The sequence below is a fragment of the Anser brachyrhynchus genome, assembly GCF_964034855.1.
Source record: "Anser brachyrhynchus genome assembly, chromosome: 2".
Taxonomy (NCBI): Eukaryota; Metazoa; Chordata; class Aves; order Anseriformes; family Anatidae; genus Anser; species Anser brachyrhynchus.
Window position 1 is genome coordinate 100,177,845 of NC_137695.1, and position 24,657 is coordinate 100,202,501.

The window sequence follows — 24,657 nt, forward strand, 5'->3', positions numbered from 1 at the left end:
GCCGCCTCGCTTGATAGGCGTGCCTCTCCGCCAATGAGCGGGCCAGGCGGGCGGGGCGGTGGGAGGCCCGGCGGCCGGGCTCTAGGCGTGCTGCGGGCAGCCGCGGGGGCCGTGTGCGCGGCGCCGAGCCTGGGCAGCAGCGGCCGGCCATGGGTGGCTCGGGGGAGGCTGGCGGCGAGGCGTGGCGGGGCCGCTACTACCGGCTGGAGGAGGTGCAGCGGCACAACACCAGCCAGAGCACCTGGATCATCCTGCACCACCGCATCTACGACGTCACCAAGTTCCTCGACGAGGTGGGCGAACGTTAAACGGCCGCTGGGGGCGACCGTTGGGGTGACCGGGAGCCGTCCGGTAGCGCGGCTGCCGCCTCCCCTTTCCTCCTCCTCCTTGGCTTTTCTCGCTGCCTTCCCCTGAGTTCCCCCCGAGGTTTCGTGCTCTTGTTCCTGCCCCCGTACGCAGGTCCCGGGCAGAGCCCAGCCGCGCGAGTTCCAGCTTTCTGAGGTAAACTTGGGCCCCTCTGGTTTTGTCTGTCCTCGCTAACAGTTGGCGTTCCCGCTCGCCTGATGGTGGCCGGTTCGTGTAATCATTGGTGGTCAGGGTTAATGAAGAAGCGCTGTAGTTACTGGACCGAAACAACCGAAATGTTCTTCTGTGTACGCTTACAAACGTAACTAGTGATTAAACTGATTTCACAATTAAGCGTGGCTAGGATTTATCCGTGATGTTTTGACGCTTTTCTCTCAGTCCCTTCTTCCCACTCTGCAAAGATCTGGCACCCGATTTAAAAGAGTTCTTGCAGTCTTACATTATTAACTTGTAGTGACACGGCACTATGTGAGCCTCTGCTGTGGAGTGGTCCTGTCTTGGTTTTCATGATTCTAGACACTTGAGCTTTAAAGTGGGGTATTCTGCAAATAGGAGTTTGCCGACGCTTAGGCTGTGTGCCGGCGCAGTTGGGTTGTGAGCCAGATCTACCAATTCTTTCTGAATTGGTTTTCATCTAGCCATAGCCCTGGTCTGGTGCATTACCTAGGTATGGAAATGTTTAGTTACACAGGCAAGGCTGATTTAACTCTAGAAGCCTTGGGGAAGAACAGTTTTTCGTGGAGCCTCTGAAACTGAGCGCTGTTCTTGAAGACTGGATTGGTTTTGGTTGGTACACAGTTCTGTGAGGTCTTCCAGATTTAAAAGAGAAACAAAATAGAAAAAGTTTGACAAAAATTCCAAGAACTAGTGAGCTTATGATTTAAGTAGCTGCACAGTCAAGCTGACAGTCCCTTTCGTCGTTCGGAACACGTGATGAAATTGATAAGTATTAGTTTCAAGTTTTGCAAGATAGACTTGATTTCAGCCCTCAGGAGAACTTGGCAAATTCACTATCAAACCAAAAGAATTCAGTTTGTAAGCAGTTAAGTAGTTTTTTTCTTGGACAGCTGTAGGATGTCTGATGTGCCGTGGTATACTGGCTCAGGCTTTAGCCTCACACTAAACAGTTTTTGCTGTGATACGGCTGGCTTTGGAGCTGAACTTCCTGGATGATATGCTAAGATAATAAAGGAGTGAGATAAGATTGCTTTGTTGAAAATGGCTATCTAAGTGCGGCTGCACTCCCAAGGAAAATTCTTGAATATCCTAGTGTTCATTGTATTGATTTTTTTTTTTTTGAGGGTGGAACCCTTGGATTAAAACATTTCATAGGGTACTTTGGTTTTTGCCTTTTTTGAATGCTTTTGATAAGTGGTTAACTTATAAAGTGATGTACTAATTCATTCTGGTCTGTCAGGCACTTTGAGGGATTTACACATGACAGATAAGGAGAAATTGAAGCGAGCCACTTGCTAGTGCATTCTGGACTATGATAAACACTTCTCAGGGAAGCAGGGATTACATGAGCAGTTTCTATAGCATTACTAGTCAAATTCAGCTTTACCTATTGGTTTTCTTGCAGGAAGTAGAAAAGCTTAAAATATTTCAAGAATTAATTATAGGCTATTAAAATAAGCCTAATAGTCTTCCAGAGAGCACTGTTAAAGCATCGATTCAATCCTCTTCCCTACTAGGAAATATCTAAGAGTGTCAGTTTACTGGAGAGTGAAGAACTGTGAACAGAAGCTGAGTTTACCAGTTCCATTTCTTAATTCAACAAAAAAATCTCTCCAACTATTGCATTAACCTTTGGAATTATTTTCTTTCTGCTTATGAAGTTGGAAACTTTACAGTAGCTCACTGTTACAGATACACTGGGTGTTTTCTTGCTTAATAATTGAATGTATGCTGTTGCTTTTCACTTCATTACAGTACTTAAAGGCTGTATTTTCTCTGTACAGCTGCTGTCTCTGCATAAAGCTTGCAGATGTTTAGGGGAACTCTTTTTTTTTTTTTTTTTGGGTGTGGGGGGGAGCTATCAGCCTTTGTCAACACTTGATTGAAATTAGTAAGTGGACTGGGAGCAGTGCATGCGCATTGGGAGTGGTAAGGCTGTGTGGAGACATCACACAGGGTGACCACATTGGCTTGGTTTTCTAAGGCCAAGGCTTAAAAAGATACTTTGAAATAGGGATGAAGTGCTGGAGAAGAAAAGGATTATGTACTTTGGCACTTTATCTTAGAGATTACTGGAGATGAAGACTCCAGCAACTGTTTTTTATCTCCAAATGTAGGATCTCTCAACCTATAACACAAGTATGTATCTCTGAGTGTTCTTTGATTATCCACGTTTATCCCTTAAGGCAGGAAATCCAGAGACCTTAGCTTTTAGGGTGCGCTATCTGAATGCTCTTGACATGAAAGAGTATTCTTGGGACTGGGAACTCGTGTATCATATTTTTCATTCAAAAGCTGTTGGACCTGTATTACAGAAAACTTGAGAAACCTCTTCATAGTTTCAGGTCATACATCCTTTAAGGAAAAACAGCTGTTCGAAGTGAATGCATACTGACAGCAGGATCTTATGGCTGTATCTGTCTGTATTGGAGATAATTCCATACATGTGTAATAAGAAATGTCAAGTAATGGAGTAAGTATGGTGGTATTGCCTGATAGTGTTTTTCTGTAGTTTAAGAAAGGAATTCCACTGTTCAGGACTGACTGACTGACATTGATCTCAGGAGCTAAATGAGTAGTTGGGCCTATTTAAAACAGGAATGAAATGATCAGTGCCCTGATCTTGGCTTCCTGTTGTGGTGAGAGTCTTCCCAATTGCTTTGCTGGGATCTTAAGTGAATTCCTAAAGAGAGGCAGAGAAACCAACATGAACAGGAACACCTCAGCCTCAGAGAAATGCTGTGTTCTGGAAACAAACTAGATACATATTTAATATTCATCTAATATAGTCCTTTTGGTGGTCTCAAAACTTGGATATACAGTTTATATAGTGAAAATGTGCATGGCCAATGTATTTTTTTTCATAATCTGAAAGCTTGTGCTTATATAGCACTGTTTCTAAACAGAATGGACAGCTCTCAAAAAACGTCTTCTGGAATGCTGGTCGAATAAAGTGCGGAAAAACTAATACTGTCTTACTGCATCACAGTGAAAAATGGTCTCTCCACCATGTGGAGATGGATTACGTTCATGTGATGCTGGGGAGGAGTGGTATAAGTTAATGAACAGTTTACATCAAAGGGTGCCAGTAGCGGCACGTTCTTAAGTCTGACAAAATACTGTGTGAGTTTTTACTGCAGAACCTTGCAGTCTAAGGATAAAAACTGGTGCTATCACTTCCTAAAGCTGTGGTGAAACTTGAAGGAGGACTTGAAAGTGCTCTGAAAAATAGCAGTTCTAAGTGTTCTTTGCAAAACGCACACTGCGAGCTGTAATTGTTTTTTAAGTGGGAAAACGGGCACTCAGCTATTGGGCACTTCATCTAAAACCCTAATGATGGTTTTCAAAACTGCAGACTCATAAAGAGAAGTACTCTCCTCTGCTCCTTAAATTTTATAAGTGCAAAATTTCTGTCCTGTAACTTGAATAGCTTACAGAAATATTTTGGAGGACTACATGGAAGTGCCCTTAAAGCAAGCATTAGTCTTTTTTATACAATAAAGCTAAAATTGATAGAGCACCTCTAGTTCTGTCTCTGCACCTTTCTGCTTCTAGTAGAGTGCAAAACTTGAATTCCTAAGGCTGCCACTGGTGGAGGCTTTCAGTTATCTCGCCTGGGACTTGAATTGGACCCAAAAGACTTGATTCCCCCAGTTTGGGGGGGAAGGGGTGATAAGAGTTGTGAATCCAGGTAGTTATACTTTAATAGTCTTGAACTATGACACTGAGAAAGTTGCATGACTGTAGCAAGAGGGAGATCTGATAGGTGTTCAGGATGAAGTAATTAGACTCTTGACCCAGATGATAACAGCGAATTTAACTGCTTAGTTGCTTCATCTAAATCTTCTTAACGTGCTGCTGTTAGGAATTAGCCCATGCTAGGTACTTTTGCTAGCTTTGTACAGACTTCTGTTCCACATGTAACTTAAATATGCTGTATTGGGATTGTCCTAGGAATGAACTAGGCTAGCAAAAGCTTTTTCATTTCCCTTGAACCACAATTCTGCCTGCAAAAATACTTATTTATATCACAGGATTTCAGTTTAGGAGTCATAATTGGTGCAGTCTGGGCTTCCAGTTCCAGAGCCTAGCAAGAGGCTTTTTATGAAAATGGAAATTCTGGTAGCAAGCTTTGTCATACAAAGTGTAAACAAAGGCCTTGTGTAGACAACCTTTGAGAGACTCATTGAACTACAGAAAATGCCAAGCTTTTGATACAAAACTAATTTCTTGGCATTTGTAAGGCTTTTCAGTTACTCCCTTTCATTGGGGAAGGCCAGGTCTTTTCACTAATTGCATGTTTTGCATGCTGGTTGTTTGCACAGAGGTTGTAAGTTTGCATTTTTAAAGCAGATGCTATCAAAAAGTGTGAAGTTTCAAAATACTTTTAAGTATGTCTAGTAGGTTTTTAGGATTACCTTCTGCTAGTTGGCTTAAGTTGGAAACACTGTGCATTTATCTTTGCTGTAGTCTTGCTGATGCAAGGGGAAAAGTAACATCTGTCCAGTTATGGTGGCAGAGGTCAGGGCGGGTTTCACCCCTTCAGCTGACACGTGTGATGAGTTGGTCATTGCCATACTTCCTCTGTGGTGACGCTCTCTGCAAAACTGTGGCATTGGAGGGATCAGCTGCTGGTCAGACTGAAAACAAAACCTTCAGAGAAAAGTTGGAGTGCCTCAGTGAGGCTGCTCCTGTAGCTACTTGGTTGCTTTGTAGCAGCACATGGGAAGGATTTGGGAATGTAGTGGATGGCCATGCTGTGGTCAGCAGCCTGCAGGTAGTCTGTTAAAGTACCCAGTGAAATGGCTTTAACGTAGATGCAGTTGTACTGCTAGGGACCCTCTTGTCTGACAGCTTGCTGCAGTAATCGATGTTGTATCGACTTGTTGGAGCAGGGCTCAGGTTCACCACAACGTACAAATGTGAACGTGCACGCTGATAGTGCTTTATGGGTAGTCGGACGTTTGTTCCTTTTGCTGGTTGTTGTTGTCTTGTTAGATAAGCATGTTTTTTTCCGAGGAGTTCTGCCTTCTGCTCAAGATTTCACATATATTTCATAATACTTTTAATGTGGCATTTCACAGTTTATATAGCATGACTCATTCCTCTGAGAAAGGTTTATTTTGGGGTGCACAGTACTTTAGCATGGTATTAAAACCATGGAGTGAATTTTATGAAGACTTAGTTACGATAGTATCTGGGAGAGCCTGTTAGATCCAAGTTCAGCTTCTTAAGCGTACTCTGGATTTCAAGGCACTGAACTTGAATGATCTCTCAACTTCTCTCTAGTCCTTTCCCTAATACTTATCAGAACGGATTCAAGGGCAGGATTTGATGAGCGTGCCATGTTTGTAGGCCTGTTTGCGTAATCTTTACTCTACATGCACTCTTTTTTTTTTTTTGCCCAGCTTCTATGCCTAATCTCTGTATCAATTGCTTAATCTTGGTTTTGCTTAGTCATGGTAGGCATCTCTTGTGCTTCTAGCTGTGATGTTTTGGCCTTTTTTTTTTTTAAGCAACTTTCTCAGTCTTTAATAATAAACTTGTGCCTTTGCAAACATTAACTCAAGTTTTGGAGTTCCGGCACAGCTGGAAACTGGTAATTATACTGTCTTCCTAATCTATATGAACAAACCTTACTTCTTTTTTTTTCCCCCTTAGAAGAAAAGGATTGGTAGGAGGTTAATATGGTAGATCTGAATTAAATGCGAACTTGAATTCCTTAGCCTGGTAGAAATGTTTATGCCATTTCTTTTATCTCCTTTGTAAATGTGGCTTTTCTGTTCAGTTGATTCTAAGCCTAACTCTAACAGAAGTTTTGCCTACTTTCATCACTTTAGATTCTGCAGTGAGGAGTGTTAAAAATGAAATAAGGCTTTGGAGACTTAATTTTCCATGTCCCTTGTGAGGCGTTAGAATTTATTATATGGTTGCCTTAATCCAAGGCAGTACTTATATAGTCTCAAATTGCTCATCTAACAACTCCTGTTTGTATAGAACAGTTTCATAGCTTTCCACCTACAAGTTGAGTGGTGAATTTTTTGGTACCTTAGTTACCTAACAACAGAGTAACTGCAGTGAGTTTTGTCAACCTCAAGTAACCAGAAGATACACTGTAACTTGCTATATATATATGGAGTTATTTAATGGACAGAAATGTGGAACTGCTTGCAATCCCAAAAGTGTATCCTGGGGAAGAATAAAAGTCAACGGATAGCAGGTATTTGGTTAAGGGAATGGTGGTGGGTTGAGGCATCAAGAGGTATGGGGGAGTGACTTCTCTCCATCTCAGTGGTTTTACCAGCAGTGTGGTTTGGGGATTCTGTGGTCTGCTAAAACAAAAATGCTATTCTGGTGTCTTGCATGAGCTTTCAGTGGTGCTTAAGCAGCTCCAAAGTAGCTGGCTTACTAGATAATCATGCAATAATTTCTTCTGGAAAGGATTCCTGGAGGTTATCTGGTCCTGCCCCAAGCTTGAGCTATGATTAACTAGGTCAGGTTCCTCAGGGCCTTGGCTAGGCAGGCTGAAAGGATGGGGATTGGCCAGGGAACATGCACAACTTGCTTGATTACCTTTGTTGTGAATATCTTTTTTTGTTATACCTACCTGGAACGTTCCTTTCTGCAACTTACACCTTTTGGCTTTTATCCTTCTGCTGTATAAAGCACTGTTTAGATAAAAATGTTTCCTGTTGAAATATGAGCACTGTGTAACTTTAGATAACAGTTTGGCTGCTAAAACACTGATACCAGTAATATTTTAAATCCATCCTTAGCTGCTGCTGGGGTAGCACCTATTACTGATCTGTCACTGGAGTAGAGACCTAGCTTCTTTGGTTTTGGCTTCTGAGATTGCACAAAGCTCTCTAGTTATTTAGAGGGGCTTACATTTGCTTTAACAGGTCTAGGGACTCTTTTTTGCAAGGACTCTTTTTTAAAAATATGGAAATGAACTTCCATTTTCAGAATGTGGAATGGTTTTTAATATCAAATTTGCATTGATTTAAAATTGCAGCACCCAGGTGGTGAAGAGGTCCTCAGGGAACAAGCTGGGGGAGATGCTACTGAGAACTTTGAAGACGTTGGCCACTCCACAGATGCAAGGACGCTGTCAGAATCATTTATTGTTGGGGAGCTACATCCGGTGAGTATGCAAGTGTACCAGTACGTAATGTCTACTATAGTGTCTTTGTGTCTAGTTATTTATCTGACAATTGTCATCAAGATAAAGAGAGCTGCTGTTTGGGTTGGATGCCAGCTCTGCAGATGTTTGTGGATAGACTTACTCTGAAGACGGTTGCACCAGTGCAAAGTGATCTGACTAGTATAATGTGAGGATGGTCATGTCTAAAACTTTGCTTCTTAAAAATATTTTACAGCTTAGTTCTTGAGTAAACTGAATGTGGAAATGTGCTGTTCCTGTTGTACCCTGTGAGCTTTATAATAAGACTATAATTCCTGACGGTGGAATGTTGGAATGTCTAGACCTCTTCTTAAGTCAACATGTGAAGTGATTACTCAGCAACTTCCCTGCTTTCATCATTGTACACATATGTGCCAGGCTTCCATTTTGATCTGCAAGCACAATCTGGATCTTTGCGCGTATATTTGGAAGATTGCTGCTGCAGAATTGTAGAATGAATAATGTTAGAAGGGACCATCTTGAGGTCACCCACTCCAACCCCCTGCTCCAGCAGGGACACCCAGAGCAGGCTGCTCAGGGTCACATTCCGGTGGCTCTTGGAGATCTCCAAGGAGGAGATTCTGCAGCCTCTCTGGGCAGCCTGTGCCAGTGCTCCGTCACCCTCCACAGTAAAAAAGTGCTTCCTGGTGTTCAGATAGGAAAATGCAAACATAATCTAGTTTGATGCTTTGTATATCATCCCTGTCTTTGGCTGCCCTCATTTTGTGCTGTATTGATGTTACCTAGTTGTCAGGTTTATGATTTGTTCCCACTGTCACTGACAGTTCCATCTGTCACTTCCTTTTTTTCTGTAATCTCCATATCTCCTGTACTTTTACCAAGCACCTGTTTGCTTCCTCAGTCTTTGGAGGGTATATTTCTAGGTACAGAGCTGCTGTAGTTGCCATGGCTGCCTCTTCTAAGCTCTCCTACGTGGTGGTAGTTGAAATCTACTTGTTGGAAGACCCAGGCAGCTAGTGTGCAGAGACTCTACCTGCCCATTCCTGCCTCTTCTCTTGTCCTCAGCTGTCTGTCTTTTCTGTTTTGTCTGTCATTTCAGGTGAATATCACTGTCTTGAGAATTACATTTTAAGAGTAAGAGTCCTGATCCTCTTCCTGTCTTAGGTCCTTTCCCGATGAATATTGCTAGTGTAGCCTTTCCTAGTACGAAGTAGTTCGGGTCTGGTGCATACTTGTAATGCCCCAGACTTGTCATCTCTTTCAGGCAGCAACTGATAACAGTAAAATTGTTCATAACCTGCCACCAGTCCAGTTCATCCTTGTTTGATAAATGCCCGTTTTCACTGAATATGAAACACGTAGTTTGATAGTTGTGATAAATAAAACACTGTCAAGAAGGTACACTGTTTCTTTTGAAATGAATGTGACTGTCTCAAGTAAAGCTTCATGGGTTTCTGAGACATCCATAGAATTTGGCCTAACATCCAATACAAACGTCCCAAAGCTAGTTAGATAATTTTGCTTGATAAATATGAGCAGACTAGGTAGAAGTAAGCTAGTATTACTGTAATCCATGTGTAAGCTAAGGAAACATGTACTGTTGAGAGACAAAAGAAATGCAAAAACGTGCACAAAAAAAATGTTTAAGACTCAAGTTTCACTTCATTGTATCTTGGGAAGTATTATTCAAGGAGGTGATCTTGTTTATGGTAGTTGAACAACATCTACTGATACCTCTTTTGTAAGTCTGTTTCTTAGGGAAGAATAGGTGTACACTAACAGAATAGAACTGTGAACTGAATTGGATGATTCTTTGTGACTTTTTTCATGTTTTGGGTGTTTATCTAAATGTGTTTTTTTTTCTCTCCTTATTCTCACGCAGGATGATAGAGCGAAGCTTCAGAAACCAACAGTAAGTGTTGTTTCTTGAAATGTCACATTATTTCTTTTGGGCATTGTGGATGGTGTATCTCTGAGTAAACGGTATACTCAGATGCAAAAATAAGTGTAGTGTTTCAGATAATAAATCTCTTAAGCTCATTGATCTGGCATCATAACTAATTGAACTAGTGTACTAATAAAATTAACAAATCGAGTGGTGACTGGAATTCAGAGCTTCTTCCCACCAAGAAAAAGATCTGTCATTCAGACTTCTTTTGAAATTCAGAATAATTTACACTTAAGCTGTACGAGCAGCAACCGTAAGTGCAACTGAGAAACAGATTGCCTAGTGCAAGTTGTAGTAATACTATCTCTTGACTACAGTAAACTCACAGAAACTTAGTAAATTGAAGTACTTAGGATTGTAGTTTGGCCCAAGTACAGTCAGTTGGAGTTAAGAGAGATCTAAATGACATCTTACTACGCTCCTGTTTGGCTTGTTCCCTTGTTTTAGTGCTGGTGGTCATGGTTATTTACAGTAATGAGTGTTTTCCAGCTTCTTTCTGGAAAGACAGAACACTTTGCTCTAACAGGACGTGTGGGCATAGCTGATAAGACAGTTTCACTTAGAACTGCCCTCTGGATGTGTGACAAACCTATGCGCTGGCCCTCTAGGAGCCTTCAGCAGGCCTTGTGCTTACAAACGTCATTTTCATCTTTGCACAGTTTAAAGCACCATGAGCACACAATTTCCTGTGTCATGATGTTTGAAAAACGTATTTTTGGTGACTTTATTAATATTTTAATAATATTTTGGTATTTTGGTTTGCATTCTTCCTGCTGCCTTAGTGTTGGGGGGAACCATTCCCTGGCCCTGAATGTGGCAAATCTGTTGTAGAAGGTGCTAGCCTTAATGGTGTGGGCAAGAGCTGCTCCACATGGTTTGGCTTTGGGGTTAGTTCTTCGTGGAGATGTTCACAAAAAACAATATGGATGTAATTACTGAGCTGTATTACTTTAAAATATAATTTGTTGTGCATCAGCCTATGATAATTTGGGCTTTTGAAAAAGTAGCCTGTTTAAACCTACACAGGATCCCTGTGAGGGATCTTTTTCACTCTTTGCCTTGGTATCAGAATATTTATAGCTCAGTCAGTTCATTTTTCAGTGATGGATCTTGTACTATTAAAGTACATTTTTGTTAATGCTTGGATCTTTTAAATGCAATTAGGCCACGTGCAGTTAGTAATACTCAAATGATTAAGTCCTCTTATAAACTGCATAAATACCCACCTAGGATTTGGTCTTGTAGTGGTTCTTTTTCTATGGAAGCTGAACAAGAAATACAAGTCAGTATCAAAAGCTGTAATAATTTGACAGCAGTTCTTAAGCAATCTGAAACACCACGCTAACAAGCTGAGTTTAATAAGCCTTGTGTGCATGTAAATCAGCACCTTGCTTCTGTGTAAGAAATTCTCTTGTATTCATTTGGAGTCTCTTTGATTAGATTTTAGACAAGCAATGGATCTTTGTCTTTTAGGCAACTATAACTTTTCAGACTGTAACCTGAGGTTGACGTTAACTTCATGGAAAACTTGCAGTGAACTTTCTTGTTTTGTGAAATTGCTTTCGATGCAGTGTTGACTGCAGAAACTGCTGCTATCTGGCTTATACAACAGTTCTGTTACAGCAAATCCAATAAAATGTTTTCCAAAGGCAATGCACAAAGTTGTTTTCAAAATTAGTTTCCCTTAATTTTTGAGAAATTGAAGGGCAATTAAGTATGGCGAAGGATGTCTGACTGATGTAAATATCTTTTTGTTTTGCTTTCCAGGAACCTCTTATTACCACTGTGCAGTCTAATTCCAGGTACAGTATGATATCTGGTATCAAACCTGAAGCTCCTCATGATGATGTTTCTGACACTCAGAAAGCTGAATAGCATTTATCTACAGAAACATAAATGTGCACGCTAAATCCTTTGACATCTCTGTTCTGTGTAAAGTCCAGTTTGGCATCTATGTACCATTTTACAAGCATGTTAATATCTAAATTTTTTCCCACACTGATGCGTACCAGTCTCTATCAAATTGTTTATGCTGTACAGGCCTTCATTTCTGGAGGCTAGCAAGGAAATAGAAGACACTTGCTTCCATTGCTGACTACTTCTGACATGGATTCGCTCACTTTTAAAATTTGCTACAATTAAAGGAAAAATCTGTCAGAATGGGGTGATGTGGAGAGTATGTTTGAAATTGCCTGAATAACTTTGTAAAGTTATGTCCTGCTGCCTGTTGCTGAAACCTCAGAGCACCATTCCATACTCTTTTGAGTGGGGAGTTTGGGTACTTGAAAGTGTCATATATTATGTCTTATATGGCTTTTGAATGAATGATATTCTGGGCAGCATGCCATGACTTTAAGCATGTCTAGAGTCTTAACTCTTCTAGTAAACAAACTTGTAAGCTCTAGTACAAAGTCTGAACAGGACAAGGTTTTTTGCTTGGCTAGAGCATTACTGGGCCAGTCCAGGTGTTCTGCTCTTGCCCTAACCTTGAAGTATATGTTGGGAGGGAAGGACTTTCTTTAACCAGCGACTTTTTTAACTTGGTGGTTGTCACTTCTTAAACTGCTGTTTCAAAAACTTCTTTCTAGTTCATGGTCCAACTGGGTGATCCCGGCAATAGCAGCAATTATCGTGGCCCTGATGTATCGTTCCTACATGTCAGAGTAGGCGCCTTACCAAGAACTAATGCAAGAAGAGACTGATCGGGGAGAGAATATAAGTAATCCTAGCCCAAGAAGTTTCCTGACGAAAGCCTGGTGTCTGAAGAAAAATTCAACTTTTTCAGAAAGCTGAACAGTTCTTCTCTGCTGTGCACTTTTCTTAATGTTGCCTTCTTATTTGCTGTACTGAAGTGATAAAAAGGCAGCATTTCTTTTTGTATAACAATTTATTCTCTAATGAATTATTTGATAACTGTATTAGTTTCTTTGTTAAAGTAGCTTTATATGTAACACCCTGATTCTGGTTATTTCTTTTTAACCTGTGATGGGGTCTGTAGGACTTTCTTTGCATATCAATTTTACAGCTTTAAATTACTACCAAAACTTTGTACATGTATTTGTCCATGTACGCCACTTAATTCAAAAATCATGTTGTCTTCTAAGAAGTAAATTTGAAATGCTAATTAAAATAAGCATACTGGGGAAAAAGCTGAGTAGAGTAGTGAGTATGTAAGGGCCTGTAAGTGGTTGGGCCGTATGTAATGAGATGATAGGCTATAATTAGGTGATTCTTTCCTTCCCTCTTGACATCTGCTCTTACAGTTGTTGTAGGTACTCCTACCCGCAAACTGTTCTGTTTGGTTGCCATTGGAAAATTCAGGCCAAATATGAAACCCAGTGTTTGGCCCAATAATGTTTGTCTCAGTTCTGTGAAAAGTAACTCTTCTGAGCAAAATACAAAGGCAGAAAATAAGTGCTGCGTGTAATTCCACTACAGGTAATGTAACTGCTACTAAGTAATACTGTTCCTGCCAACCACTCAGGTGACTCTAGAATTTGTTCTGGAACTTTTAGACTTTTATGTAATCTCCAACTTTGTCGTGGTACATTGTGAAGGGAAAAAACTGATACGTGGAATCTGTTTCTGACTGTTCTGGTGTGTGTTCCTTGGTGCTTTACTACAGAGATGACCATTTTCTATGCTAAATACAAGATAACTGAAAGTCTGCATTTTGTGGTGAATGTTTTGAGGCATATGTAAATGATCATGAATAAAAGTTTAATTGCTTACTCTTGCCTGGCTCAAATACTTTTAATTTCAGCGTTTTATTAAAGGCCTCAGAAGGGATCCTCTTGCATATTGGGACACTTTTCAGATGAACCTGTTTCACAGTGAAAGCTGGATGCTTCCCTTATGCAGGGAAGTTATATTTGAGAGGTGGGACGGCGTACTGTGGAGCACTCAGCACCGAGTAGCCACCGTTAGCAGTGGTTTGGCCCTGTAAGCTTTGCCTGCCTGACAGTGGCCAGGACTTGTAACGTCAGCACTGACCCTTGGCAGCACTGGGGAAGGTGCATTCAGTGTAAGCCCTGCATCAAGCCAAACCAAACTGAAAAATGGTACGCTGTAAACAACAGCTTTTTAATATATACATATTTTAGTAGGGAGAAGGGGGGAAGGGAAGTTTTGTGACTTCAGACAATAAGCAGATTCCTACATATGCACCAGGCAATGTGTTAGTCTTTTAAGTATTCTTTGTTGTGGGATTCCTGAAGTGGTAATTCCTTTACTGTTAAAGCAGCCAAGGATCTAATAAAACTCGGGTTCTTGCAGTAAACATCTCGCACAGCTTCAGTGGTGAAGGCATGTAGTATCTTACAACTTTGTTCTCTTCTGTCGGTCTTGATACAGAGATACAGGGATGTATGCTTAGAGTACACCCCATCACCTTCTTTGCTTTAGAAATTGAACTTGCAGTATAAATGACAGTAGTTGGGATTCTGTCCAGCGCTAATTTCTTACTCTGTCCTGTTCTTGCCCTAACTTTTCTTCCGGATGTGGTGTGGCTGAGCTAAAAGTTCAGGCTTTATCCACTTGTTACAGATGACTTTTTAAAAGGATGTATTAACTCCAAGTTGATATTTAGACTTGTAAACCAAGTTTGAAATACTGAAGTTTCTGTTAGTTTTTAAAATAACATTTAAGTTCACATGTCTGGGCAAGACAAAAACCAAAAAGATAAAAAAAAAAAAAAAAAAAGCTTAACCTTTCAAATAATTTTGCAAGAATTTCAGAATGGGATAATTATGTTCACATCAACAGATAGGGTAATGCAGTCAAAGTGCATCCATAAAGCAAAAAGCAACATACTTGTTGTGAGAGATGTGGGTTGTTTTTTTTTTTCTCTCTGTGTTATGCATGCTTTGGGAACTTTAATATGGTATAGCTCTGTTCGTGTCCCAATATTCTGGGTGCTTACTGGGGGCTGGATCACATCATGCAATCCCCTGGAGTATCTTTTCAAGCTCAGTTCCATCTCAAAGCAGTCTAGCTGGCACGCTCAGAGAATGTCCACAATGTGAACCAAAAATGCCATGAGTGGAGACAATAGGGGATACTTAGAAACTGATGCATGTTAAAAAGCTACTGTAGATGCATGCAGCTTGTTCCCTATAGTTGGTCTGTTTGTATTCCCTTCCATGGGTGCTGGTGTAAGCTGTTCCTGAGAGGTGAGCATTACTGTCGCAGGTTTTTAAATGTGAAATGATAAAAAAAAAAAAGTATTAAATTGCTTTTTTTATTATGGTAAGGCTAGACCTGCATTCCATAAGGGGTCATAGAGGAATTTTTATGAGACTTCAGCTTTTAATTGCTAATAAGAGAGGAAGAAGAAAGATGGGTGTGGTGAGGAATTACTGTGCTATTAAAAAAAAAAAAACACAAAAAAAAACCAGTCAAGTGAATTAAGGAGAGTCAATGTTTTCATGGTGTGACAGCAAAAAGAAAAGAATGAGCAGAGACTGATTTATTCTCAGAACAAAGCCCTTAGTCCCAAAATCCCATCCAAGTTAGTTGCTCTAATGATCTGGCAATTTCCTTTCATGCTAATTTTTGTTTGGAGAAGCTGGTTTTGGTGGTCGATGCTTTAAACCAGATGTCTTCCTATGTTGCTTACTTCTACAACAGCACTATTTATACTGCCTTTGTATCCTGAAGTAATTTCTTTGGGCCCTGCGGTTTTGACCTTAATTTGACTATCCTCTCTTGTTCAAAAGAGTGCAGAGTGGCAAGTGGGCTCCCTTCAGTGGAGACAATATCGTCTTCCTCTTGGTTTGTGCAGAGTAAAGCCAGTACACTCGTTCATTTGTTTCATCTGCTAAGATGGGGAAAAGAAAATGCTGTCTCTTTTGCTCACTGGCTTTGGCACAGCGGTCTAATGCCTTTCTCTTGCATCCAGCACTGTGCTGCAGTCAGGGGTTTCCAGAATGCCAGAGAGGGACTGGCCAGGGAGTAAAACTAGAAAATGGAGCCTGATCACAAGTCTGTAACTCAGTACATCTCTCTGCAGAGGCAAAAAAAGAAAAAAGGAAGTCACTGTTGGTTTTGTTTCCTGAATGTTTGACTCCTAAGGGTAAATGGGTGCTTATGAATTTCATGGTTGTGTTGACAAAACTGTTGCAATGTTTTTTGCAAGGCTGGCGGTGAAAATTATCATCTTAAACTCAGTCAGAATGAATGAGCTGAACACAGAAAAGGATTTCAGAAATAGTACAGAAGAAACAAGGAGGGGGAGGAAGCTATACTGTCTCCTTAGCTCTAATGACTGACCAGATCTGGTGTGAAGTTAGTAACTGATTGCAAATTTGAGTTCTACTTTCCTGATTTAGCTTTCCTTTTATGTTACATTACATTCATTCTCATGGTGAATTCATTATGTATTGAAATAGCTCACTTAGTGAACGACTTGGCTTATAAGTAGGAGGTCAAACAAGCGCACGAATTGATGAGAAATACTGGCACATTGCATCTTGGTAGAGGATTAATGCTGGATTTTCTCTTCTTTCTGTAAAGTAGTTAGACTTGTTCTTGATCTTCTTACATGCCAGAGTGTGCATAAAACAATTCTTGAAATTTTCTTTGCCAACTTTCTAAAACTGGGGACACACAATGCAGCTACTGGTCGCTCTTGGTGGCTGCTAACAGAGCTCAGAATAGATTAGATTGCACTGTAGAGTCTCATGTATAAGGAATAGATTTTGACTTCTGTCCTGTGTAGTATAACTTATAGAATCAGAGAATCATTAAGGTTGGAAGAGACCTCCGAGATCATCTGGTCCAACCATCACCCTACTACCAATATCACCCACTAAACCATGTCCCTACGTGCCAGGTCCAACCTTTCCTTGAACACCCCCAGGGACGGTGACTCCACCACCTCCCTGGGCAACCCGTCCCAGTGCCTGACTGCTCTTTCTGAGAAGAAATGTCTCCTCATTTCCAACCTGAACCTCCCCTGGCACAACTTGAGGCCATTCCCTCTAGTCCTATCACTAGTTACCCATGAGAAGAGGCCGACCCCCAGCTCCCCACAGCTTCCTGTCAGGTAGCTGTAGAGAGCAATAAGGTATCCCACATAATGCCAAGAGCAGTTGATTCTGTTCACTGAGAGAAAAGTAGCGCTGTCAGGCAAGAGGAGTTAGGCACAAGAAAACCGTAGGAAAGGGTTTTGGTATTCCTGGGTGGAATACCGCAAAAATCCTGTGGATTCCCAGTGTCTATGAACAGTATCCAGTAGCATAGTTATTGCGGAAATCTCTCCTTTTTCTGTAGACTCTGGTCCTTGAATAAAGCTGAACAACCGATCCCATTACAGGGTAAGAGTGCTCCACAGGAGCTCTGGAATTCCACCCGCTTAGGTCCTGGATAAATGTGGCCTCGTATTGTTTGAAATTACGAGGTTACTATCCATCAGCTGTGGGTAAATAATTGACTTTAAATAGAATATATTTTGGAAACTGCTTTGAGGACTAGGAGGAGGTAGTTAGAATGGAAAACGGTAAGCCAAGAAAGCGGAGTATTTTCCTTAATGACATTTTGAAAATAGGGAAGGATCATTCTCCTGTCATATTCAGCTGTCAGATTTCTGAGGCCAGTTGATGCTTTTAGCATCACTCATCATATATTAACAAGGCTTGCAGGAATGTCCTTAAGGGCATGATAGGTATGATTTCTATGTAGGTGCTGAGGGTGGACATGAAAAAAGAGCTTAGCTTACAACATAGAAACCCACAGGTTGGTGGGCTGGTAACTGGAAGCAAGCAAAACTGGCCTTTCATTTGTAAACTGAATGGATTCCCAACCTGTGTTTATTTGGCTCTATTTTCAGAGTAGGGCTGCAGTGAGTAACAGTCTCTGCACGGGTCTAAGGAGTACAAGCGCTTCATGAATAATAAAAGGAATATGGTATTTGAGCAGTCACAGCTTATGGGTTTAGAATGGGAAAAATCTTGTTTTATCTTTAGGTGATTCTTTTTGACCCTAATGAAGTAACAAAAATACTTGAGTAATACAGCTTATTATGTACAGTTATTATGTTGTCTTGGTGAGATCTGCTGTCAGACCTGAGGATATGGATGAACAAATTACTAGAAAACGAGCTAGGGTGTGTAGATTTAAAGCTAACTAGCTTCTTGGCAGCACCTGGGGGTGGGCTGCTCTTAGTCTTAGCTGAATATGCAAGATAATTTACTCCACCTTCGCTGAGGGATGTATGATCTTATGCTTGAGAAGCTCAACATCTAGTAGATGCACAAGTCTGACCAATAAGGCTTGGCTGCCTCGAGGTCCGATGGGAGGCTGGTGTCTCAGACCACGGATAACAAGCACATCAACAGGATCAGACTCTTCACAACTAACTATACTTTTTCATACACTAAGTTGGTGTTGGCAAATAAGTGTCAGTAGGTGAGACAACAGTCACTGGAGAAAATGGAAACAGACTTTGAAGCAAGGACGACCTACCAGGATTTTCTTTCTGAGCTCTAACTGCTAAGCTGCAGAGTATCTTACTCTCTTCTCTCTGCCGTGAATCCAGCATTGTTTTTTCTCTCACTGGAACAGACAAACTACCTGAATATTTACCCTGGTTCTTGGACAAAGTGTTACAGCTTGAGCAAACTCTGACCTAGTTTAGTGTGAGCGTGGATGTTCCTGCACCGTTCCCGTAGGTGTGACTTGCTGGGTTGCACGAGGCACAGGAATGCAGCTCCAGGCTTGTTGCAGGCTTCCAAGTGGGGACGTTTCAGTTCGTTCTTCGAATCAGCACGAGCTCATTATGAACCCCTTAAAAATAGATGACCTTCTTACTTCCAACTGCTAATCTGAATTTAAAACACACACTCATAGGGTTAGCACTAATAACAAATCACCAAACTGCATTACTTTTGTCCTCTAAAAATACACATATTTTAAACTCATCATTGCAAGGACTATGCTTTGGCATAAAACACTGAATACAAAAACCCTGTGATCCTGCTTGGAGCTGAACAGCTCTAATAACACTGCTAGAAAGGGTGTCAGTAATGGGGCCAGCAGGCAAGCTGATGAGTCTAAATTCCCTTTTAAATAGAAATTTCTACATGTCAGTGTTAGACTTTTTTTGTTTTGTAAACTACCAGAGCAATAAAAATCTAAAGTGTGGAATTGATTAAGACTACAGACTTTGTCTTGAAATTGAGAACAAAATGAGTGACCAAGCAGTGTGAGTGTTGTGACGAACTGCGGGTGCGTGCTCTGCTTCGGAGTGTTATTTTAAAGTAAACACAGGGAGTATGCATGTCACTTGGCACAGCATTTCTCCTGGCATACTGTATTCCTGTCATTCTGTCCCTGGGGTAAAACTTCCTTAATAATCTAATTTTGAATCCACTCATACAATGCTGTTAAAAGAAGGTTAAATTTGTTTTCATGTTAGATTTATTAATACAATAGAAAAGGACTTCAAAAATTTTAAAGTGTCATATAAATGTTATGAGTTCCAGTATTCTCTGATCATGTCCTGGCCTGGTTACTTTGGGAGACCAGTGTCCAGGAATGTCATGAAGAAAACAGGATTGTCAAAGAAATTTGGTTGCTACATAATAAAACTCTGTTTGTTTGTTTGTTTTTAATTTAAAAATTTAAATATTCTTTAAACTGAGACAACGGTGTCTATTTTAGATGGGTCAACACAGTCGATGCAATAAATTACTGCCATGCCACAACGTTCTGGAATAAGGATAGCCTTATTCCAGAAACATGTCTGCTTAGGCAAGCATATTATTTAGCGATTTGTTTCATAGATCAGCCGTATGTAGATTCCAAATCTATTCAGTAGCCACTCAGCACATGACAGAATTTCTCTCCTATAACAATATAGGGATTATCTTAATCAGTGTGTTGCAATATAAGCAATGTAAACAGAAAACGTTATCAAAAGTTTTACTGGCTTTCAAGTGGCAAAGACATTAACCAAAGATATCCTGTATACCCTGGCTATCATCTTCCTCCTGATTTCTCCATTTCATGAAGTAGTTTGAGTCTTACTATTACAACCAACATGTCCAAACTAGGGTGCGGGCATTTCATATCTCTGCCCTGATAATAAAAACTTCACAGGGTACATTCAGGGACTTGACAAGTTCAGATATCTACTCTGAAAGGCAACTGAAAAGTTCGCTTACATGTTATATGGTATTTTTCAGACTAGTACTCCAAATACTGATGCTGACATCCAGACGTTCCTCCAGTTTCTAAAAATATTGTACAATACCATGTCACCAAGCAGCTTAGAGATTGTGTCATAGTAAAATAGAGTTAGTGTAAGGGACTCATCAGAAGTCATTAAAGTATTGGCAATAGAAAAGAATAATGGAAGTAAGTGCGAGATTAGCACGCCTCTTGCAACACAGCGCAGAGGCAGCTGCGCCCCAGAGGCACAGTCATGAAGGAGATGCAGTATTTATTAGAAATGCTTGAGCAAAGTAAACAGATTTACTGAACTAAGGTAGAAAGGTCTTAAGGTTGCTTAATGCAAAAAAACGAATTGGACTATTGACCTGTGCTGTTGAAAGGACCCACATAATCCTCCTAATTGTTTACCTAGCTGCACATATATAGATGTATGTTAATAATTGAAACAGGGAAAGCTCTCATAAAAAAACAATTCTCGAGCTTGTCTGCTCACCCATGAGAAAGTAGCAGTGAAAAAAATTTCTTTTTGAAAATTTCTGTTCAGATTTTTACCTAAGAATGAATACCTCTCTTCTGCCTTTTCTCTCAAGTTCTTAATATCTTCTTCGGTGGGGCAAAACCTGTGTCTGGATTTTGTAGCCACGCAAAAGCATAGCATTCAGCCCAGCCAAGGTCTCAGCCCACAGAGCTGCTCTGTTGTCAGACAACACAACCAGCAAGGAACAAAAGGTTTTCTAAGAGGTTGAGGTGATCTATTTATTTTTTTTCTTCATCAAGATAAAATTACAGAAATATGTGCTGTGTGGGGTTACCTGGCTTTTGTCAGCTCTGCTGCTATGTTTTCTTCCTTCAAAGCTCACCCACCCATGGGTGATGCAGACAGAGCATGCCACAGCTAGGGGTGGCTGGGGATCAGCATAGGTACTGCACGCAGCCCTGCTCCCTCAGATTTACTACACCTTTAGTTCAACTTTAGGCAGAGGCCGATGAAAACTCAATACCTCTAAAAAATTTTGGGGCCAAGTATTTCTTGACTGTAAGTTTAAACTAACACACTCTGGCCTTACTGAAATGGCTTGGCTCTGAGTCCTAGAGGGGGGCTTGGTCTGTTCCTAGTGGAGTTTTTACACGATTCCCCAGTTGCTAGTGGTTTTTTGTTGTTGTTTTTTTAAAGCATTCAAGGTTCAGAGGAGGAAGAAGTACTGCACACCCACTTCAGAAAAGGAGATTTTGTGTTTATGTGCATTGAGTGAATGCTTGCCAGTGGCGTGTTAGCTCAAGGCAATTGCTGACTCACTCTGTGGCCAAGTGTGTAATTAACTACAGCTGAAGATTTTTAAACAAATGTCCAGCTGTAGAGGAGTTGGGTTATGAAGGTGAAGTTTCAGGGCTGTTTATTGTGTTTCTATCGTTTCTGTAAATATGTGTTTATTTGCAAGACTGCTTTCATAGGCACCCCTGAAAACTGCTAATCTCTCAGAGCACGTGCTTCTGTATAGGTTATGAGAGTTTCTTTTGATGGTGTGTTGGGATCAGCTGTGTCACGCAAGGGCATGTTCATGAAAAAAACTCCAGTGACCTTAGACATGTGTCTTTATGAAGTTGACTAAGGGGACAGTGTTTGCTGTGATCCTCTGAAGCTGAATAACAAAAAAAAAAAAAATGTTTTCTACAGTAATGAGGAATATAGTTACGCCAGGATGTGGGCTTAACTGGAGAGACATAATGAAGCTGATATCTTGAACGAGTGCAATGGTGTCTTTATTTTTCCTGAAAAAATTACCATTTACTAAAACATCCAAACCTGAAAGAAGTTAGGGAGGAAAAAAACTTTGGATATAGTGGTTGTTTTTTTTTTCAGGGTAACTACAGGTCAAAATCTTTCTTGGTCTTAGTAAGCTATTTGTAAATATGAAGTGTATAAACAGGAAAGTATTGTTTTAAGTAAACAAGGTTTTCTAAACATTTGGTTTTGATCCTTTTTAAAAGCTGTGTGGAGGGTGTGTGTGTGATAAAAATCTTTTTTTCCCTTACCTATTCAGTATAGTTTTTCAGAGTCTGTGTGGAATGATTTTTCGTATAAGTGGGTATAAGGCTTTGTTCTTGATTTTTTTTCTTCCTCTGTCACTGCAAAACTTGAATGAACCTTTCAACCTCTACCATTGCCCTACAATAGTACCACCAATCAATCTGTACGTGGTTATCCGAGCAGTTTACTTTATCGTTCCTCCTCTTGCCTGAGCCATCCAATAACCTCTTGTTTACTTGAACTTCGGCTGTCCTTCTGGACTGCGTGGAGGCAGTGGTCCTGGGACAAGAGTCCAAGGCAAAAGAGTTAAATTGACCCTGTTGCATGACAGCTCCACTCGGAGGCTCACTGCTTAATTAACTATTTCTGTTGCCTGAGAGCCATTGTCATGGTCCAGTGTCCAACTGCAAGGGAAAGCATTCAAACCACTGCATGCCTTAAGGCCTAAGCCAAGCCGAGAGACACCAGAGAGCAGGAGCCCCAGGGAAAAGTGAGGCTGCCCTGGGGACAGTGAATTGATTTGAGCTCCCCTCATGCAGCCTCTCTCCCATTTCATCCTTTGCTTAAGTGTGTCCACGCTTGTGCAAGCCCTGTCACACTCAAAATCCCGTTACAGGGGGAGGGCAGGGAAAGCTGAGATTTTTTGTTAGCATAAATTAAGTTTTGGCAGAAGGAGGAGTTATGCAGATTTTTTTTTTTAAACAAAAAAAAAAGGAAGGATGAAAAAAATAGGAATATAGCTATATATGGGAAAAGCCTCAATAAGAACAATACAGTTAAAATTGTTATGCATGCAGTGTCTAGGAACTATCCCTTTGCTCTGGTGTCCTGCTCACCCTTCCACTGCTCCTCTGGGTCAATGGCTCCAGTCTGGGAAGAGTGGGGATGGCAAGGTGTCAGCATCCCAAGTTCCTTGCTGGGAGGAGTACAGTTGCTTCTGGTTTCTTCCTCTTTCTGTAGGATCCTCTGAGGGTGATTTTCATGTTTCTTAACGCTACTTGCGCTTTCCTCACAGGTCTGCAATTCTGTTACAACTGAATTTACTATATATGGTGCATTTTATCTATGTTAGATGCTTCTTCTTTATTCTTTTTGTTACTGATAACAGGTCTTGTTGAGCTGCAAGGGCTATGTTTTGCTAGCTGACTGCTGCTATGTTGGCTGTGGTCCTGCAGCCCTCAGCACTAGCCCATGCCCTGTCTCCTGTCCTGTGCTCCCCTGTACTGTGCCTTGCGGGCTCTCCCCAGGCCCCTGCTCTCTCACCAGGCCTATGTTTCTCTGCATTGCATCATTACGCTAAGGTCATAAATATTTCATCCTACACAGACAGAGAAGCTGCATGCTACTGCTCTCTCTATAAAAGCTATGGTTATGTCATGTGAAGGTAAACAAAGCAAGTTAGGCGTAGCTACCCGCTCCTTAGAAAAAATTGCTGTTACAGCAGCAAATAAAAGTAATAAAAGGAAAGCTCCAGGCAGGTCTAGGCAAAGTCAGGCAAAGCAAGCCTGAAAAACCACAGAGCTGAGGCTCTGCAAAGTCAACATGGAGCCTGTGCCCAGTAACCTGCAACAGCCATATCATCTTCACGGGGACGTAGCCCACGGAGTGCCCCAGACCATGCATTTTTTGAACACGGGTACTCACGCCATCGTGAAAAGTTACCCCAAACCTAATCCTATCCTGGGCATACTGTGTAGACTGAAATGATGATATGCAGTGGTGTTGCACAAGGACAGAAGCACTTGGTTCAGCCTGGCAAGCCCTTGCCAGCTCAGTCACCTTCTTGCTTTGGGTTTGGCAGGTCTGAAACCTTACCTTGAGCCATGGCCCCACATGTACATGCCCTAAAATTCATTCTGGGCCTCTTCCTTTCTCTAGGGATGAGCCTGTGACCCACCGTGACCATGCCCCGTGGGGGTGCTGGTGGGGACACCTGTGAGGAAGCAAGCTCAGGCTTCTCCAGAGACCAGTGCAGGTCAGCCTGTGGGTTGACCAACATTGTCTTCTCAGCCCCTGTGGGTTTTGGCCCTGTGCCATCACTCACAGCCCCATCCTTGGCAGTAGTGCAGGGACCGCCCGTGGTGCTGGGGACCCTGCCTGAAGCCAGGCCTTTGCCTCAGCCTGAGGCCCATGGGGGAAGCCCCGAGTCCTCAGGCTGTCCTGGGCCTGGAGCCACCAGCTCATGGTGGCCTCAAAGGGAGATGAAATTGGTGGGAAAATGCTGGGCTTGGTCGGAGGTATCAAAGGGAATTTTGGCTGGGCCATAACAGAGGAGGACCTTTTCTCTCAATTTTGACTTACATGGGTCGTGTGCTGGGATCCCCTTGCCACATCAACTTTTGGCTGTGGTGGCCAAGTTTTTTCAGATTCTAATTTTTAATCCTGTTGGGTAAATGCATTTGTTTCACAATTAAGATGTAAAGCTCTTAGTTGTTGTTTCAGTAACTGGTACTCCTAACTTTATCCCTATTCTCATTCCTTGATCAGCCTGATTTTTAAGTGGGGGATATTTCGGAGCTGTTTAGAGTAAATAGGACTTGTCTGGGGATTTGTATTGCAATTTGAAAATTTTTAAAAAGAGGAGGATTATGTGGGTAAAAACAGTTTTTATGTTAGAGCTGTGGGTTGAGGTTTGAGAAAATTTTAAATTTATTGCTGTATGTTTTAGACTCCAGGTTTTCTGAAATGTGGTTTGATGGAGTGCTTCCAATTCACATTGATTGCTTTCACAAAAATGACTATCCTGGGCTACCATGAGTTCAGGCTAACTCTGAGTCTCTTCTGGAAATATTATCCCTTTCTCCAGGGGAGCAGGTTGTT

The 24,657-nt window shown here is 41.3% G+C and overlaps 1 protein-coding gene and 1 long non-coding RNA gene across 2 annotated transcripts; one reads left to right on the top strand and one right to left on the bottom strand.

Moving 5' to 3' along the window:
* Positions 1-36: 36 nt before the first annotated feature.
* CYB5A (cytochrome b5 type A) lies at positions 37-13,366 on the top strand. Its single transcript, XM_080580587.1, has 5 exons — positions 37-293; positions 7,559-7,687; positions 9,570-9,599; positions 11,403-11,437; positions 12,224-13,366. Exons 1-5 carry the CDS (start codon positions 150-152, stop codon positions 12,300-12,302), a joined length of 417 nt encoding a protein of 138 aa, XP_080436713.1. The 5' UTR covers positions 37-149; the 3' UTR covers positions 12,303-13,366.
* LOC308189926 lies at positions 12,390-23,842 on the bottom strand. Its single transcript, XR_013946734.1, has 3 exons — positions 20,361-23,842; positions 19,799-19,867; positions 12,390-18,457 (listed from the first exon to the last, which is right to left on the bottom strand). It is a non-coding gene; the product is annotated as an uncharacterized lncRNA (long non-coding RNA).
* Between the last annotated feature and the right edge of the window lie 815 nt (positions 23,843-24,657).

Coding starts and splice junctions, on each gene's coding strand:
- CYB5A (XM_080580587.1), top strand. CDS start 150: ATGGGTGGCTCGGGGGAGGCTGGCGGCGAGGCGTGGCGGGGCCGCTAC. Junction 294..7,558: donor TCACCAAGTTCCTCGACGAG/GTGGGCGAACGT, acceptor TTAAAATTGCAG/CACCCAGGTGGTGAAGAGGT. Junction 7,688..9,569: donor TTGTTGGGGAGCTACATCCG/GTGAGTATGCAA, acceptor ATTCTCACGCAG/GATGATAGAGCGAAGCTTCA.